The 19,333-nt window shown below is 43.7% G+C and overlaps 1 protein-coding gene across 1 annotated transcript in view; it reads right to left on the reverse strand.

The window, feature by feature from the left end:
• Positions 1-2,573: 2,573 nt before the first annotated feature.
• Positions 2,574-19,333, reverse strand: part of CRACR2A (calcium release activated channel regulator 2A) — a 35,987-nt gene continuing 19,227 nt past the window's right edge. Inside the window, exons 10-18 of the mRNA XM_053387792.1 lie at positions 18,927-18,972; positions 17,084-17,172; positions 16,069-16,390; positions 11,311-11,443; positions 10,637-10,718; positions 9,394-9,508; positions 7,615-7,716; positions 5,383-5,459; positions 2,574-3,169 (exon numbers count right to left, since the gene is read on the reverse strand). Of these exons, the coding sequence (XP_053243767.1) occupies positions 3,079-3,169; positions 5,383-5,459; positions 7,615-7,716; positions 9,394-9,508; positions 10,637-10,718; positions 11,311-11,443; positions 16,069-16,390; positions 17,084-17,172; positions 18,927-18,972 (1,057 nt within the window). The 3' untranslated portion in view covers positions 2,574-3,078. The remainder of the gene's footprint in view (positions 3,170-5,382; positions 5,460-7,614; positions 7,717-9,393; positions 9,509-10,636; positions 10,719-11,310; positions 11,444-16,068; positions 16,391-17,083; positions 17,173-18,926; positions 18,973-19,333) is intronic.

Consider the following 19,333-nt stretch of genomic DNA (forward strand, 5'->3'; position numbering starts at 1 on the left):
ATATAAACAAAACCTTTGGAAGAAAACAGGAAAAAAATCTTATCTGTCTTTCTGGGCCTTGGATTGGAGCCACAATTGTTAAAGTGAATCAAACTAATACAGAAACAGCCTTGATCTTTTTATAGCAGTTAGGCAAATGGAGAAAAACAGAGGTGATTGAATTACATTATTTAAAATAATTACAAAAACTAAATCAAATGGAACAAATAAATCAATATATTTTTATCAAAACATACTCATTTCTTTTTGTCTCAGTATTCATATAAATACAATAAATATAATTATGAACAACTTTCCAATGAATTTATTAAGCAATGTTTAAAACTCTTCTTTCATTTCAGCAGTTAAAAGTTTTATTTCCCAAATGAATCTCATTTCAGAATATTCTAAATCAAACAACATATGTTCAGCTAATAAAATGGAAAAGGTTTCTATTCATCTGGAATAATCACAAAGCAATTAAATCTCAGGGGAGGGTTCTCTCACCAAAGAATAAAAGGTAAAGGACCCCTGACAGTTAAGTCCAGTCACAAACGAGTCTGGGGTTGTGGCGCTCATCTGCAGACCGTTTTTCCGGGTCATGTGACTAGCACAACTAAGCTGCTTCTGGTGAAACCAGAAATGCCATTTACCTTCCCGCTGGAGTGGTACCTATTTATCTACTTGCACTGGTGTGTTTTTGAACTGCTAGGTTCGCAGGAGCAGGGACCGAGCAACGGGAGCTCACTCCGTCACGGGGATTCGAACTGCCAACCTTCTGATCGGCAAGCCCTAGGCTCTGGTTTTTACACCACAGCGCCACCCAAATCTGGACCTTTGCACCCTGGAATTCTCTTTTCTATATACCTATTTCCCCCCTTACCACTTGGGTGGCCATATGTCCAAACTCTCCTGGACATAGCCGGCAATCAGCTGTCAGAAGCAGTGTCTGGGCAGAAATTGCTTAAATGTCTGGGGAAATCTGCACATAGGCAACCCCTGTCGGCTGTGTCGTTTTTCCTTACAGATAGCTCAAAAACTTCAATTTTTTATTAGAGATTTTGCAAAGAAAATAAACCAACAACTTTGGGCTATTCACTTGCCCAAACCCTACTTGCCACCAACATGAATGATGAGGCTGTGAAGGGGCATGTAAATCCTATCCAGTACAAATTATTATTATTATTATTATTATTATTATTATTATTATTATTATTATTATTATTTATTATTATTATTTATACCCCGCCCATCTGGCTGAGTTTCCCCAGCCACTCTGGGCGGCTTCCAATCAAGCGTTAAAAACAATACAGCATTAAATATTAAAAACTTCCCTAAACAGGGCTACCTTCAGATGTCTTTTAAAGAGAAAATAGCTGCTTATTTCCTTCACATCTGAAGGGAGGGCGTTCCACAGGGCGGGCGCCACCACTGAGAAGGCCCTCTGTCTGGTTCCCTGTAACCTCAATTCTCGCAATGAGAGAACCGCCAGAAAGCCCTCGGCGCTGAATCTCAAGCTGAACGATGGGGGTGGAGACGCTCCTTCAGGTATACTGGACCAAGGCCGTTTAGGGCTTTAAAGGTCAGCACCAACACTTTGAATTGTGCTTGGAAACATACTGGGAGCCAATGCAGATCTCTCAGGACCGGTGTTATGTGGTCTCGGCGGCTGCTCCCAGTCACCAGTCTAGTTGCTACACTGCTTGCTACCAGCTTGGCTCTTGCATGCAGCTGCCTGGGCTGCTGGGGAAAGTGGAGGCTGCCAACACACATGGAAGCAAGGAGAGAGCAGCAAAGCTTTTGCACTTTGAAAGACTATGGAGGGAGGAGAGGGCATTGTGCCTGGTGTGCTAGCAACTCAGTCAGGCACGCCAACTCATAAGTAAGCCACAATGAGAGAAAAGGGACTTCCTGCCAGGAAGGAGAGAAAATTGCACCTGGAATTCAACAGCAGCAACAACAATGAAATCGGTTTGAATCCCTGTGACGGTCCCTGCTCCTGCCCACCTAGCAGTTCGAAAGCACATCAAAGTAGATAAATAGGTACCACTCTGGCAGGAAGGTAAATGGCGTTTCTGTGTGCTGCTCTGGTTCACTAGAAGCGGCTTAGTTATGCTGGCCACATGACCCAGAAAAACGGTCTGTGGACAAACGTCGGCTCCCTCGGCCAATAAAGCGAGATGAGCGCCGCAACCCCAGAGTCATTTGCGACTGTACCTAACGGTCAGGGGGTACTTTTACCTTTAAGGATGTGGTGTATGGAAGCAGGGAAAACCATGATGTAGCAAACAAATGTTTTATGGCACAACTGAATGCATTTTTTAAAAATTTTAAAAAACACCTTTTTATGGAGCGAATGCAGGCTGCGCAGCTATCCCAGAAGCCAGAACAGCAAGAGGGATTGCTGCTTTCACTGCGCAGTGATCCTTCTTCCTGTTCTGGCTTCTGAGATTCAGAATATTTTTTTCTTGTTTTCCTCCTCCAAAAACTAGGTGCGTCTTGTGGTCTGGTGTGTCTTATAGAGCGAAAAATACGGTATATTCCTGATAAGAGAATGGGAAGAGGAGAGAGAGAGAGGAGGGCTTGTGGAGTCAGAGAGAGAGAGATTGCTATCTTGCCCTGTGCTGTTTTGTTACCTGCACAGGTAAAGTCACGCCCACCTCTGGTCACATGTAGAGGAAGTTTGTCCCAGCCCAGGAGGAAACAGGAAGTTCAGACTGGCTGGTCCAGACATGCCCTTTTTATGTCCACTCTAGGAATGTTGTATTTGACTGCTCTGTATTTCACACCCTACAATTATTACCCTTCATCCACTGTTTCCTTAAAAGGTCTGTGTCTGAGCGGGTGTTGTTGTTTTTTGTCCCAGAGCTTTCCTTGCGAAAAGCTGCTCTTCAGCGCTCAAATGGAGGAAACATCAATCTGCAGAAAACCTGAATTGATATTTGCTCAGAAAGAGTGCTAAAAAGAAGGTTTTCACACAGAAAGCTCCAAGGCTAAAAAACCCCCAATCCCAGTGCTTGGCCACAGTCCTTTTAAGCGCAGAACAGTGGCTAGAAAGAGCAGGGCAAAGGTTAAGTGTGTATAAGCCATAAACGCCCCCTACTGCTTGAGACAACAAGTCTTCTTCTTGGAGGCGTGATGTAGCTGAATAGTCTTTTCCTTCACCTTTTCTTCTTGTTCTTTCAAAACCCTACAGAAAGAAACATAAACACTAATTTGTAGAATTGGCTCAAGGGCCATCTGCTTACAACAACACTGCCATAGCTGTCAACTTACAGAATTGAAAATAAGGGATCAGCAGCCAAAATAAGGGATTTCCCCAGCACAGGTAGGTTCAACTTCTGAGCCCCTCTGAGCCAAAGGCAGAAAGCCCAGCCAGCAGCCAAACGAAGCCTCAAGCAGTGGTTCCCACAGCGCAGCAACCCAGCAAAGGGGATGCAGCAAGGAAAACCACCATCACCTCTTTGCTGGGAAGCGCTGAGCAAAGGCGAGTCCCCAGGCAACGCAGCCGATTTGATCGGCACAAGGCATGCAAGCTCCACCCCCCAGTCGTTCTTAGACTCTTTATTGGGTGAGCAACACAGCCAAGCAACACAGTTGGAGCCTCCCTCCTCCCTGGCCGGCAGGGAGGGAGGGAGAGGAGCTGCTTCCTTTGAAACCCGGGAAATTTAAGGGACATCAACAATAAGGGACAGCAGCGGGACACGGCACTGGGATAAGGGACTTTCCTGCCAAATAAGGGACGGTTGAGAGCTATGTTCTATGCATCTATAAAGCCCACTGAGCAAAGCTTGAGTGTGGGGTGCCCCACCACCAGCTTGTGCTTTCTCTCCAGAAACTGAACCTCTTGACCTATGAATGTGAATATTATGTTCTGTTAACCAACTGGGCTAATAGCCATTGATAGATCTAACCAGTGGCATAGCATGGATTGCCAGCACCCGGGGTTGCACAGAGGGTGGGTGGGTGGGAACTGGACATAGTATGCATGCCCAATGGTATCCACGTTACCCAGAAGATCACAGCCACAGAGATAGGAAAAGAAGAGTTGCCCAGTTGTCTGGAGAGGTCATTTCCTGGTTTGTATGGAGAAGCTGTTTGAAGTGGAAGTGTACAGCTGTATAGAGTGTGATAGGAATTATGAGGTCTTAGATATATGTTAAATGTTCATAAGCGTACCAACCAAGCACGTACATAGATCAGCACAGGAAGACCGACCTGGAACCATTTTGATTCCCAAACTGTCCCAAATTGAGCAAATGTTTTCTCTGCAAGGTCAAAGGAAAATGGAAAAGCCTCCCCATTGTCTTTTCCTTCACAAATCCTGTCTTAAGGGTATGTCTGTGTTTGAATAGGGTGTGAGCCTGTGACCTGGCCTAGGAACTAAGTATTTATCACTACAAAAGACTGGCCAGGCTCCCCAGGCAATCCAATCAAATAACCTGCCAGACAGGAGATAAACAAAGACAGGAGAAAAACAATACTCAAATTTCTGTTTCAGACCGCCTTTTCTGTGATGTAGGTATGATGTATCTGGGGGGTGGTCTTAGGTTACACCCCTTCTGTGATGCATGTATGATGTTTCTGGGAGTGGTCTTGATCTACAGGGTGACAATTTCAAAAGTCCTTATAAGGCCTTGCGCGCCATTGTTCTGGGTTCCTCCTCCTTTCCTGCGGGTAAAGGGAGCACCCTGTTGCAACAGATCAATAAAGATCAGGCTTACTAGCTGCTTTGCTTCTCAATATTCTCTGGTTGGCCTCTGTTATTTTCTCCTACCAATAGGGAACCTATGTAAGGACTCTATATGGGCTCTTGGATACCCCATAAGGGAAAAAGGACAGGTTTTTGTTTACAACAAGAGGCAGCACCAGGTGGTTGAAATTTTTTGCCTCAACTATTTTGCACCCTGGGGCAACTGGCCTTACAACCCACCCCCAATTACACCTCTGGATCTACCTTCTACGAATTATCCTTTTAAACTAAGCTAAGCTACTTACATGCTAAGAACCCTTTTCAAAGTGAAAATGAAACACAGTTAAGATAATGAAATATTGCTCATGAGTGCACTGAAGCGCTACACCAACACTCATAACCATTTGCCATAGATCACCAAAGAATGATTCTGATATACAATTCCAAATAGAAGCTACACCAATGCTCGCTTTCCCAACTCATGCTGAATGCTCCTTTTCCCATTTCAAATCTTATTCGTGTACTTGGTATACAATTCTCCTACTGATGGTGGCATAATAGTTTTCTCCAACCATCTTCACTGAGTTCCTGGTGAGAACAACACCAACACCAGGACTATTCAAACACCATGAACACACTCATTCACTGGAACCCATTTATAAAACTTGATGGACCATAGTTTGCAAAGCATCCTTAACACTTTTCCTTACCTGGCCAAGTGTAGGACAGACTTGTTTATGCCGTCACCTGACAGAGCACTGCATTCATAGAAGATTAAATTGTAATCCTATAATAGAAAAGAAAAAAAGCATTGCTCACATCATTTAGCAACAAGCATCTAAATGCACCCTTAGGGACTAAATCTAAATTTATACATATATCTCAAGAATCTCATTCTACTGTAAAAGCATCCCCCGTCCCCTAAAATATATTTGCATTTATGTAACAGCCACTGTGACTTCCTTTATTGCTGCATCATGGCGGTTAGATTTTTAAAAATATAATTTTGCCACTGTAGTCATGTATTGCATTGAGGCAATCACTTTTCATAATGAGATGATATACACCGATAGTTACATAATTTAAGGCCTGGATTTGCTGGAAGAGATTTGCATATGGCCCTTTTGAAGGCTATCTAAATACCCCAACATTTCTTTTGGGTTTAGGAACGGGGAGAGCTCCTTCTGACACATTGATCAATAATACATCATTGGTACAGTGGTACCTTGGTTCTCAAACGCCTTGGTTCCCAAACGCCAAAAACCCAGAAGTGTTCCGGTTTTCGAACGTTTTTTGGAAGCTGAACGTCTGATGCGGCTGTCGGCTATTGTTTCCAGGGCATCTGCACCAATCAGAAGCTGCGCCTTGGTTTTCAAACATTTCGGAAGTCAAACGGACTTCCAGAACAGATTAAGTTTGGTGCTTTTGTTTTAGCTATTTATTTTCTGTTTTTGTGGCTTTTTCAGTTAATTTGTTTTTGTGACTGTGTGAAACCCAATTCAGCTACTGACTGATCGTGTGACTGCAGAAATGGATAAAAGGCCCCCATCCAAACAATAACTATCATTAGTGCAGATAAGAAAAAAATGCAATTTTAATTTTTATCATCTACAACACTGTCTTATTTATTTTATAGTACAGTATCAATTGTTGCTTTCATTTTATGGATCAATCGTCTCTTCAGATAGTAAAATCGATGTTAAATTGCTGTTTTCAGAGTTGTTTTTAAAAGTCTGGAACAGATTAATCCGTTTTGTATTACTTTCTATGGGAAAGCATGCCTTGGTTTTGGAACGCTTTGGTTTTGGAACAGACTTCCAGAACGGATTAATTTTGAGAACCAAGATACCACTATATAGGCTTCAAACCAGAATCACCCTTGTCCTGAGTGTTATTTTTTATTTTTGACTGCTAAGCTTACTCTGGAGTGTTTGGTGAGATACATTGTCTAAAGCTCTTTGGAAGTCCAAGTACACAATGTCAACCAGATTACCTCTATATCTGCTTGTTGACACTCTCAAAGAATTCTGATAAGTTTGTAAGATCTACAGGGTTTTTCCTCTTGCAGAAGTCAAGTTGGTTCTGCTTCAGTTGGGCTCATTCTTCAACGTGCTTAAAAGTAGTGCATGGCTTAATTTTGGTAGTATCCAGCTTTATATACTATGAGAGAGCTGTGACTTTCAGCTTTAAACCAAGGTGGAGGATGCAACTGTTGGTGCCAGGGATGAGGAGAAGTACCATATTTTTTGCTCTGTAAGACTCACTTTTTCCCTCCTAAAAAGTAAGGGGAAATGTGTGTGCGTCTTATGGAGCAAATGCAGGCTGCGCGGCTATCCCAGAAGCCAGAACAGCAAGAGGGATTGCTGCTTTCACTGTGCAGCGATCCCTCTTGCTGTTCTGGCTTCTTAGATTCAGAATATTTTTTTTTCTTGTTTTCCTCCTCCAAAAACTAGGTGCGTCTTGTGGTCTTGTGCGTCTTATAGAGCGAAAAATACGGTGTTTTACTCCTCTTCTCTAGGGCCACAGGGCAAATTTGCAGCTGCCCATAGATTCCCATCCATCTATAGTGCCTTCTGGTCAAAAGGAAAGCTGTTCTTGTACCCAGGATCACGAAATCGATGTACGGTACTCAAAGAAAGGCGCTCCCTCACGAAGAGGATAAGTAAACCAGCTCTAATTGAAACAGGCAATTCAGAGGGGTTTTTTCTTGAAACTTGATCATCACATTGTGAAAGCAAGCCCTTCTTCAATCGTAATGAGATAGCTTCAAAGGCCTCAGCTTAATGAGATATACAAAATCAAATATTTGACATCATGCCACAGATGGGTAATATTCATTGACCTTGTTATCACAGAAGTTGTTCCCAAGAGGAACATGGAGTTTTTTTTGTTAAGTGTACATTACTGGTTGTTTTTGGAACTGTATGTTCTTCATACTGTACCTTGGCTAAATGCTCTCCTAATCCCCTGGGGATTTCCCGCTCTTTGTCATTATCTGTTTTGTTCCCAAGCAAGAGGACAGGAATATTCTCCCCTGCTGCTTCCTATAAGATAATGAACAGCAGTTAAAATACGGGTTCTCTCCTGAGAGCATTGAAAGCTCATAGCCAGCACTGCAAGCAGACACAAAAATAAGTACACCCAACATTCCAGATGTACCGGTACATTGTGGTTATAATATTCCGTTATAGATTATAAATGCCTAATTGATTTGTTAATAATATAATATGCCTTTTGCTATTGTTATTCTGTTTAGCTTATGTTTTAGTTGCCGTTTTGTTAATGGTGTTTTACAGATTGCTTTATTGATGGTTTGTTAATTATTTTGTATGATTTATGCTGTATTTGTGATGTTCTATTATGTTATTGTGATTTATTGTTTGTAAGACACTTTGAGAGTAATTTGAACAAAAAGTGGCATAGTAATACAATCTATCAACTACATCCCTATTTTATCTACGTACACATTAGTGGTTTTGAACAAACGGCTGCGTTTCCAGTGCTTTTTTTATGTTGCTGTTCACACCAGAGAAGTGTGTGTTGATGACCCCCCACGCTGAACTCCAAATTACTGGTGCTGTCATTCACACACCCAAGAGCTGCCTGAATTGTACGCATCTCGGCTTAACCGTGGCTTCTGTTTTCTAACTGAATGTAAGCGTGTTTGAGGGAAAGCACACCAAACAGCAGAATTTCTCAAGAAGAGACAAGATAACCTTGGATTGTGGCTAATGTCCTGTTTCAAACACGAGCAGTAGAAGTGTGTGGGAGCCAGGGTAAAGGTAAAAGGTAAAGGACCCCTGGACCATAGCTGTCAACTGTCCCTTATTTGGTGGGAAAGTCCCTTATCCCAGCGCTGTGTCCCGTCCCTTATTGATGATGTCCCTTAAATTTCCCGGGTTTCAAAGGAAGCAGCTCCTCTCCCTCCCTCCCTGCCGGCCAGGGAGGAGGGAGGCTCCAACTGTGTTGCTTGGCTATGTTGCTCACCCAATAAGAAGTCTAAGAATGACTGGGGGGGTGGAGCTTGCATGCCTTGTGCCGATCAAATCAGCCGCGTTGCCTGGGGACTCGCCTTTGCTCAGCGCTTCCCAGCGGAGAGGGGACGGTTGTTTTCCTTGCTGCATCCCCTTTGCCGGGTTGCTGCGCTGTGGGAACCACTGCTTGAGGCTTCGTTTGGCTGCTGGCTGGGCTTTCTGCCTTTGGCTCGGAGGGGCTCAGAAGTTGAACCTACCTGTGCCCGGATAATCCCTTATTTTGGCTGCTGATCCCTTATTTTAAAGGTTGCTGGTCCCTTATTTTCAAATCTGTAAGTTGACAGCTATGCCCTGGACGGTTAAGTCCAGTCAAAGGCGACTATGGGGTTGTGGCGCTCATCTCGCTTTCAGGCCGAGGGAGCCGACGTTTGTCCGCAGACAGCTTTCCGGGTCATGTGGCCAGCATGACTAAACCACTTCTGGCGCAACAGGACACCGTGACGGAAGCCAGAGCGCACAGAAACGCCGTTTACCTTCCCATCGCAGCGGTACCTATTTATTTGCTTGCACTGGTGTGCTTTCGAGCTGCTAGGACAGAGCAATTGGAGCTCACCCCATTGTGGGGATTCAAACCGCCAACCTTCTGACTGGCAAGCCCAAGAGGCTCAGTGGTTTAGATCACAGCGCCAACCGCATCCCTGGAGCCGGTGTAAGCAGTAATGTGCTCACACTCTCAATCCTTCTTACCTCAATGCTCACTAACCATTGCTTCACAGCTGTGAACGACTCTTTTGCTGTTATGTCATACATCACAACCACGCCGTCAGCTTTTCGAAAGAACTGCTTGGTGATGCTGCGGTACCTGCAAATCAGTTCTCTTTATGAATCTTCTGTCATTAGCACCAAAAAAATACAGCAGATAAAGCCAACAGAACAACAAGCCTAGAAATCAGATGATATGACTATACAGTGGTACCCTGGGTTACATACGCTTCAGGTTACATACGCTTCAGGTTACATATGCTTCAGGTTACAGACTCCGCTAACCCAGAAATAGTGCTTCAGGTTAAGAACTTTGCTTCAGGATAAGAACAGAAATCGTGCTCCGGCAGCGCGGCGGCAGCAGGAGGCCCCATTAGCTAAAGTGGTGCTTCAGGTTAAGTACACTTTCAGGTTAAGAATGGACCTCTGGAACGAATTAAGTACCGTATTTTTCGCCCCATTTTTTGGGGGGGGAAATAAAGAAAAAAAATTATTTCCCCCCCAGGCGTGGGAACTCCTGCCGGGCGCCCCAGGCTTGCGGATATCTGCCCAAAGTCTGCCCAAAGTCGCGCCGGGCTCCCACGGCTTGTGCAGAGCTGCGCGAAGCCCGAAGCCTGGGGCGCGGTGAGCTCACCGCGCCCCAGGCTTCGGGATGCAGGCAGCTCTCCAAAAGCCATGGGAGCCTGGCGGGTGCGCACCGACCCCTCTCGCTCTCCAGGCTTCAGCAAAAGCCTGCATTCGCCCCATAGGACGCACACACATTTCCCCTTCATTTTTGGAGGGGAAAAAGTGCGTCCTATAGGGCGAAAAATACGGTACTTAACCTGAGGTACCACTGTATAGGGTGACCCCAAGGTTGCAGGATATGACCACAATTCACAGCAGGGCATTCAGTTTCTCACCCCTGGCATAAGGCTTATTGGATTGCTACAGGTAGAAACCATCAAGAAGCTGAGAGGCAAGAGTTTTAACTCCTTTAACTGAGGCATCCCCAAACTTGGCCCTCCAGCTGTTTTGGGACTACAATTCCCATCATCCCTGACCACTGGTCCTGTTAGCTAGGGATGTACATTTTATTTTATTTTGTTGCTATGGTTAGTGGCTGATGCAAATAAAGATTCTTCAACTGCCCCTGTCTTAGCCCTCCAGCAGACCCGCATGCCTGGCTCGAATAAATAAAGGGCAGCCCTGCCAGTGTCGCAGCAGGACATTAAGGGCATTTTCTCACCTTTCTTGCCCAGCAGTGTCCCAGAACTGCAGCAGTACTTGGTGGTTATCCACTGGCACCATTTTAACACTGTAATCCACACCTGTAAAGGAACACAGCTTAGATTATCTCCAGGTGTATCTGGGGGGGGGGGGACAGGACCTACAGCCTGCAGGCCAGTCTTGAACCACAAGGGAATCCTATTTGCCTTGCTAGGCTGATTCCCTCAAACCACACCTACCTTCCCATCAGTTGACATCACTAAAGCTATAATTCAGGAAACTTTTTCAGCAGGGGGCCGGTCCACTGTCCCTCAGACGTTGTGGGGGGCCGGACTACAAATTTTTTTGTGGGGGGGGGAATGAATTCCTATGCCCCACAAATAACCCAGAGATGCATTTTAAATAAAAGAACACATTCTACTCATGTAAAAACACGCTGATTCCTGGATCATCTGTGGGCTGGATTTAGAAGGTGACTGGGCTGGATCTGGCCTTAGAGTGCCTACCCACGGTATAATTAGGAACAATTCCAAAGAATAAGAGAAATGAGACACATCTTTTAAAAAGCGAGGACTGAAAAATACAAGGACAAGTATAAACAATGGAAATAAGTGTGGGTCACCAAGTCTGGATATGTATGAGCGGCCCAGACAAATGTGATTTGTGTCTTCTTTTTTCCTTTAACTTACTTACCGACTGTAGCAGCAGTGCCTGGGGAAAAATGGTCTTCGCAAAAACGCCTTAAAAAGGAAGTCTTCCCCACGCTTGAATTGCCTACGATGACAATCTTGAATAAACCATTGGGAGCAAAGCACCCTTGTTCATCCTTCAAACAAAAACAGGTACAAATTGTTCAGTAAGCTGCACTGCACCTACTGCTAAGTCATTTTGCTTTTTGAGGTGAGGAGATATTTAGAAATAAAATATCTATTTATTTAATACATTTCTATCCATTCTTCAGTACTATGGGCTGGACCCAGAATAAATAAGGTAAATTTTGGTTCCACTTACATCAATTGCTATCAGTAGCTTTTCTAATTGATTTTAGTCACATCCAAGGGCAACTAACTTAAGTCTGAACAAAAATTTTTTTTCCTTCCAGTAGCACCTTAAAGACCAACTAAGTTAGTTCTTAGTATGAGCTTTCGTGTGCATGCACACTTCTTACGAAAGCTCATACCAAGAACTAACTTAGTTGGTCTTTAAGGTGCTACTGGAAGGGAAAAAAAATTTGTTTTGACTATGGCAGACCAACACGGCTACCTTTCTGTAACTGGAACTTAAGTCTGATAGTATTTCAAAGTTGGCTTATATAATTCAAATAAACAACAATAATAAACCCAACACACTGCCTTTATTGCAACTCATGACATTGAAAGATAAAAACAATACAGTCTTCTTGTAGGCAGCTGAAAGCTTATCTCCTCATCTTGTAAGAAAGCTGGCCAGTGAGATAAATTTTAATCCCTGTGTTAGAGAGTTTTATAATTTGCTCTTTTCAAGCCAGCTACATTACAGAAATCAACTAAATAATAAAAATCAAAAAGCTTAAGGAAAAAATTAGAAAAACCTAAAATAGAACAAAGCCTTAATGGGATGCCAGCTACAAACCTCGAGTTCACTGAACTATTCAGTTTCCTCAGAAGGAAATAGAAAAATCATAAACTTTAAATGACCAAAATTCAAACAAGGGTAGAACCCCAAAAATTCCGACGTACTATAATCCTAGCTCGACCTAGGTAAAGCAAAGCACAGTGATAAAGGATCGAGGACTCAAAAGTACAGTTTCTAATACTGAATTACAAAAAAGGTTTGAAAACCTAAATAGCACAGGACCTTCACTCCAACCGCCTCCAGACTCCTGTCTGGAGGCGGTTGGAGGATGGATGGCGGCTAACAGATTGAGGTTGAATCCTGACAAGACAGAAGTTCTGTTTTGGGGGGACAGGAGGCGGGCAGGTGTGGAGGACTCCCTGGTCCTGAATGAGGTAACTGTGCCCCTGAAGGACCAGGTGCACAGCCTGGAAGTCATTTTGGACTCACACCTGTCCATGGAAGCGCAGGTCAATTCTGTATCCAGGGCAGCTGTCTACCAACTCCACCTGGTACGTAGGCTGAGACCCTATCTGCCTGCAGACTGCCTCGCCAGAGTGGTGCATGCTCTGGTTATCTCTCGCTTGGACTACTGCAATGCGCTCTACATGGGGCTACCTTTGAAAGTGACCCGGAAACTACAACTAATCCAGAACGCAGCAGCTAGACTGGTGACTGGGAGCGGCCGCCAAGACCACATAACACCGGTCTTGAAAGACCTACATTGGCTCCCAGTACGTTTCCGAGCACAATTCAAAGTGTTGGTGCTGACCTTTAGAGCCCTAAACGGCCTTGGTCCAGTATACCTGAAGGAGCGTCTCCACCCCCATCGTTCTACCCGGACACTGAGGTCCAGCGCCAAGGGCCTTCTGGAGGTTCCCTCGCTGCGAGAAGCCAAGTTACAGGGAACCAGGCAGAGGGCCTTCTCGGTAGTGGCGCCCGCCCTGTGGAATGCCCTCCTACCAGATGTCAAAGAGAAGAACAACTACCAGACTTTTAGAAGACATCTGAAGGCAGCCCTGTTTAGGGAAGCTTTTAATGTTTGATGTATTACAGTATTTTAATTTATTTTTTTTTGGAAGCCGCCCAGAGTGGCTGGGGAAGCCCAGCTAGATGGGCAGGGTATAAATAATAAATTATTATTATTATTATTATTATTATTATTATTATTATTATTATTATGGACTTTGATTTTCAAAAAGATTTTAATAAAGACTCCTGAGTTTAGCAGATATAAGATAAGAGGGCAGGTCAACGATGGACCGGTAAGTGGCTGAAGAACAGTGAAGAAGAATAAACGCACAGTTCTCACGCTGAACCAATGCTTTTTAACTTAAATGAGTGGGAGCTAGGGAAGAGCAGTGAGGTGGCTAAGTTTGCTGGTTATACCAAATTGTTCAGAGTGGTAAGACAAAATAATAATAATAAAGTGAAGCACATTGGAACAATAAACCAGTCTTAAATTCACATGTACATTCACGAGGTCTGAATTAACAGCGACTGACTAGGAGTCATACAGGATAGCTCAATGAAAACATCACACCAATGTGTGGTGGTTGTGAAAAGGGTGAATTCCCTACTTGGGATCATTAAGAAAGGGATTGAAAATTTTGAACCCATTATAATGCCACATGAAAAACTAGGTACAGTTCTGTTGCCACGCTTTGCAGGATACTGAAGTTTCAGAAAAGGGCAACAGAAATTATCTTGGGGTGGAACAGCTGCCTATGAAGAATGGTAAACATATTCAGGCCTTTTTAGTTTAGAAAAAAGGACATGATAGAAGTGTATAAAATCATGCATGGTGCAGAGAAAACGGATGGATGAAACTTTCAGCCCAACAGAACTCAGAGCCATCCAGTGAAGTTGAATATTGGGAGATTTTGGATACACAAAAAGAAGTATTTGTTCACACAGTGCAGAGGTAAACTATGGAATTTGATTCCAGAAAAAGTTATGATGGCCAACCATTAAAGGTAAAGGGACCCCTGACCATTATGTCCAGTCGTGGCCGACTCTGGGGTTGCGGCGCTCATCTCGCTTTACTGGCCAAGGGAGCCGGCGTACAGCTTCTGGGTCATGTGGCCAGCATGACTAAGCTGCTTCTGCCGAACCAGAGTAGCGCACGGAAACACTGTTTACCTTCCCGCCGGAGTGGTACCTATTTATCTACTTGCACTTTGTGCTTTCAAACTGCTAGGTTGGCATGAGCAGGGACCGAGCAACGGGAGCTCAGTCCGTCGCGGGGATTCAAACCGCCAACCTTCTGATCGGCAAGTCCTAGGCTCTGTAGTTTAACCCACAGCGCCACCCGCGTCCCTTATGGGACCATTAGGATAGCTTTAAAGGAAGATTAGACCATTAGGATAGCTTTAACCATTAGGATAGCTTTAAAGGAGGATTAGACAAAACTAACCCAAACTGCCACTGCTATGCCTCCGGCTACAATTGTGCAGCAGCTCTGCTGTCTAACACATGTTCTAATACAGTACTCAACATGGTGCCCTCCAGATCTTTTGGACTACAACTCCCATAATCCACGAGTGTTGGTCAGATTAGCTGGGGCTGAGAGGAATGCCCCAAACAAGGAGAAAGCACCACACTGGCTCTCCCTGCTGTATCCTCAATACACACTCACTATGATTTTTTTTGCTGTTGACACAGCTCAAATAGGCTTAATCGTGGGAAAAGTGGGATAGATATAAAACATATGTTCAAAAATACAGTAAAGGTTCGCTATCTGTGCTAGCATTTGATTGACGTTGGAGTGAGACTGAGTTGAGAAATAAGACTAAGAGCACATATTGATATAGGAATGTATTAGATAAAATGTAAAGAAATATACAATAATAAGAGTACGTTCATTTGTAAAAAAGGAATATACAACAGGATAGACAGGAAGTCTAGTGTGTTGGTATGCATATGATTTTGGGAGGGAAATTGTTTTTGTTTTTTCTCTTTGTTCTTTCTTTTTTTTGTTTCATTTTCTTTCTAGGTATATAAAATTTGTATATCATTTTTGTATACATGCTGGAAATTATATTATAGTAAGTCCTGTAATGTAATACGACAGTGTTTACCGATGTAATATAAGAATGTTAACAAATAAATAAAATGCAAATTCAAAAAAACAAAAACAATAAAACAAATAGAAACTCCAGCGGGTGCAGAATGCTGCAGCGAGGCTCCTCACGGGGTCTCTGCCATGGGAGCATATTCACCCAGTGCTTTTCCAATTGCACTGGCTCCCGGTAGAGTTCAGAGTCAGATTTAAGGTGCTGCTTTTGACCTTTAAAGCCCTTCACAGCCTAGGACCCTCGTACCTATGGGACCGCCCTAAGGGAGTCAGATTAGCCTCAACCAGAGCCAGGGCCTTTTCAACTCTGGCCCCGGCCTGGTGGAACACTCTGCCTCATGAGACCAGGGCCCTGCAGGATCTGATTTCTTTCTGCATGGACTGTAAGACAGAGTTGTTCCGCCTGGCCTTTGGCTTGGAGCCAATTTGATTCCCTCCCTCTCTTTCTTTTCCTTCTCCTCCTGTGATGGGGCTGCATTTTAATATTTTAATGTTTCAATGTTGTATTTTAATCTTGTTTTTAAGTTGTATTCATTCAACTTGTTTTTATTATTGCTTGTTAGCCACCCTGAGCCCGACTGTGGCCGCGGAGGGCGGGGTATACATAATAATAATAATAATAATAATAATAATAATAATAATAATTGTTGTTGTTGTTGTTGTTGTTATTATTATTATTATTATTATTATTATTATTATTATTGTAATGCACACAGCGGAGATAGCCATAAATTAGCCAAAATCCACCTCCAAAATAAAAGCAATGTGGTTTTGTTTCTTACATTTGCTAGTGTTTCTTTTCCTACTGGTTGCCCCCTGGGAAAGGAAGGTGTCTGTTCAGATGGTGATTCTGTTTGGATCTCATTCATTTCCAGTTCTGGCAAGTTAGTTTCATCTGCTTCAGACCATTTGGTTAGCGTCCTCTCTCCCGGTCTATTCAGAAGCTGGGGCAGGTGATCTTCTTCAATTGATATTAGTCTTTGTAGAGGCCTTCTCTGATTCAGTCCCGCACCAGCAGCAGAATCAAATGAAAGATACCCGTTCAAACCAGTGGAATTTCTTCTCCTTTCAATGTTAAATGTATCGTCGTCTTCTGAAGACTGGCTAGAAAAAGCATTATGAAACATAACGTATTTTAAACACTCTACACCACATCTCTGTATCATTTAAACTCTCTGTATCACATCTCTATATCATGTTGGATGTCTGTACAAATTTAATTCAGAACTTTGAATTTGAAATTTGGGTTCATATTTTGAATATGTTTTGAATACAGTGGTGCCTCGCAAGACGAAATTAATTCGTTCCGCGAGTTTTGTCGTCTTGCGATTTTTTTCATCTTGCGAAGCACGGTGTCGGAAAAGTTTCGGAAAAGCTTCAAAAATCACCAAAGTCTTCAAAAACCTCAAAAAAGGCTACTCGGTCAAATTGCAACTGTATTAACGGTGTTAAGAAAAAGGAAACAAACTTGCAAGACGTTTCCGTCTTGCGAAGCAAGCCCATAGGGAAAATCGTCTTGCAAAGCAGCTCAAAAAAACAAAAAACCCTTTCGTCTTGCGGGTTTTTTGTCTTGCGAGGCAGTCGTCTTGCGAGGTACCACTGTATGAACCCTATCTGAACAGGACAGCAAAGAAATATAAAAGCAATCTATATTTCTGTATGGAGGAAAACTATATAGATGCAGGAAATAAATATAAAGAATTATTTCTTGCACTCATTTGAATAGCATCTAACTACAGTACATTCTGCACCCTACATTAAGAATAAATGTGCGCAATAGCAAAACTGAAACCTTACCTTTTTGGCAAAGCCTTTTTCTCCATATATTTGCCGATGATCGAGCCTGATCTTTCTTTCCACCTTGCAGTTGGAACATTCTTACATTTCTGTAGAAATATTATAGAAACTGCCTCAAAATGAGTTACATAAAATGGCAGACTCAACACTATTTTCAGAGCAGTATACTCCGGTGAAGGGACGTGGGTGGCGCTGTGGGTTAAACCACAGAGCCTAGGACTTGCTGATCAGAAGGTCAGCGGTTCGAATCCCCGAGACGGGGTGAGCTCCCATTGCTCGGTCCCTGCTCCTGCCAACCTAGCAGTTCGAAAGCATGTCAAAGTGCAAGTAGATAAATAGGTACTGCTCCAGCGGGAAGGTAAATGGTGTTTCCGTGTGCTGCTCTGGTTTCGCCAGAAGCGGCTTAGTTATGCTGGCCACATGACCTGGGAGATGTCTGCGGACAAACGCCGGCTCCCTCGGCCTATAGAGCGAGATGAGCACCGCAACCCCAGAGTCGGCCACAACTGGACCTAATGGTCAGGGGTCCCTTTACCTTTTTATACTCCTATTAAGGTGTCATTTAAACAGTGCATGAGGAGGGGTGGAACTGTACAAGCGTCCTACTGTGCTCCTGTGGGACAGCCATTCATTTCAATGGCATTTGCACATGAGAACTTTCCATAAATTGTGTTCTGGATCTACATCAGCAAGGAAACTTCCCTGTCTCTTGGTCCACCCCTTAGCTAGTTGACAAAAGATGTTCTGTTAAGGCTAGATTTGCGGGCTAATGTTCTTGGATGTACCCTAGAAAGGCCTGGGGATATCAACCTTTGGAATATCTGGGCGCCAAGAGGAAATGGAAACCACATGAGCATTAAAGGCACCAAGATGGGAATGGGTGCAGGGAAGGAGGTGAAAACAGAAAACCAGAAGTGGGATTCGGAATAATCAGAAAAACAAATATGCAAGGATCTTTGGAAGAGAGGAGCTTGTGCCCAAATTGTTGCCTCCTGCAGATTGATAATACACCAATGCCCCAAATCACCTGAAAGTACAGTATTTTCCGTGTCTAAGATAAGGTTTTTTTATTATAAAATAATGTTTAAAATTGTCTTATACACAGGGGTGTGTTATACACGGAAAAATACGGTATTGTATTTGGTTTTTGATGATGTTGTTGGCACTTGTGGTAAAAGTGGGTGCAAATAAGCTGACGATGATGGATGTGCACATTTGTGAATCAGGAACACAGGAAGTCGCCATCTACAAAGTCCGGCAACTGGTCCATCTGGCTCAGAACAGACAGGCAACAACTTGCCAGGGATTCTTGCAGGAAACTGTCCTAGCCCCACTTGCAAATGTCATGATTTGAATTTGGGACCTTCTGCATGCACAGAAGGTGCTCTTCCACTTAACTACAGAGGTGTGTCGCCACAATACAGTGGTGCCTCGCAAGACGAAAATAATCCGTTCCGCGAGTCTCTTCGTCTAGCGGTTTCTTCGTCTTGCGAAGCACGGCTATTAGCGGATTAGCGGATTAGCGCTATTAGCGGCTTAGCGGCTATTAAAGGCTTAGCGGCTTAGCGGCTAAAAGGCTATTAGTGGCTTAGTGGCTTAGAAAAAGGGGGGGGGGAGCAGGAAAAAATCGCAAGACTTGCAAGACATTTTCGTCTTGCGAAGCAAGCCCATAGGGAAAATCGTCTTGCGAAGCAACTCAAAAACGGAAAACCCTTTCGTCTAGCGGGTTTTTCGTCTTGCGAGGCATTCGTCTTGCGGGGCACCACTGTATAGTTAAGAATCTGTCAAGGCTAAGAAAAAAACACACGTTTTATGAGAAGATAGTCTGGGGCTGCCCACTCACCTGTAAACATTCGTCGTGTTCATCTCTCAGATATTTGTTCCTTTCTCTGCAGTGGTGGGGCACGAAAAGAAAGGAAAACAACATAGAACTTACAACATATCCTCCAACTCTGCCCGCTTGTCAATGGGGGAGTCCAGTGTGTTAAGAAATTGATATGGTATTGTGGTAAGAAAGCTGAGAGGATATTAAACCAAACCTTATTACAGGGGAATCCCAGCTTACACGGTGATTCTGTTCTGCGGGATGTACACAAGTCCAGTCCAGTTTGCCCCGCCCTGCTCCACCCCCTTTCAACGCTGAGAATGGCATGCATGTCAGCAGTCATACCCATGCTGATTGCATGCGAGTGGGGAGTTGCCTGTATAGAGGTTTTATAATATTTGCTCTGGTCCCCGCTGCTGTCAGGG

The sequence above is a fragment of the Podarcis raffonei genome, chromosome 5 (genome assembly GCF_027172205.1).
Source record: "Podarcis raffonei isolate rPodRaf1 chromosome 5, rPodRaf1.pri, whole genome shotgun sequence".
Taxonomy (NCBI): domain Eukaryota; kingdom Metazoa; phylum Chordata; class Lepidosauria; order Squamata; family Lacertidae; genus Podarcis; species Podarcis raffonei.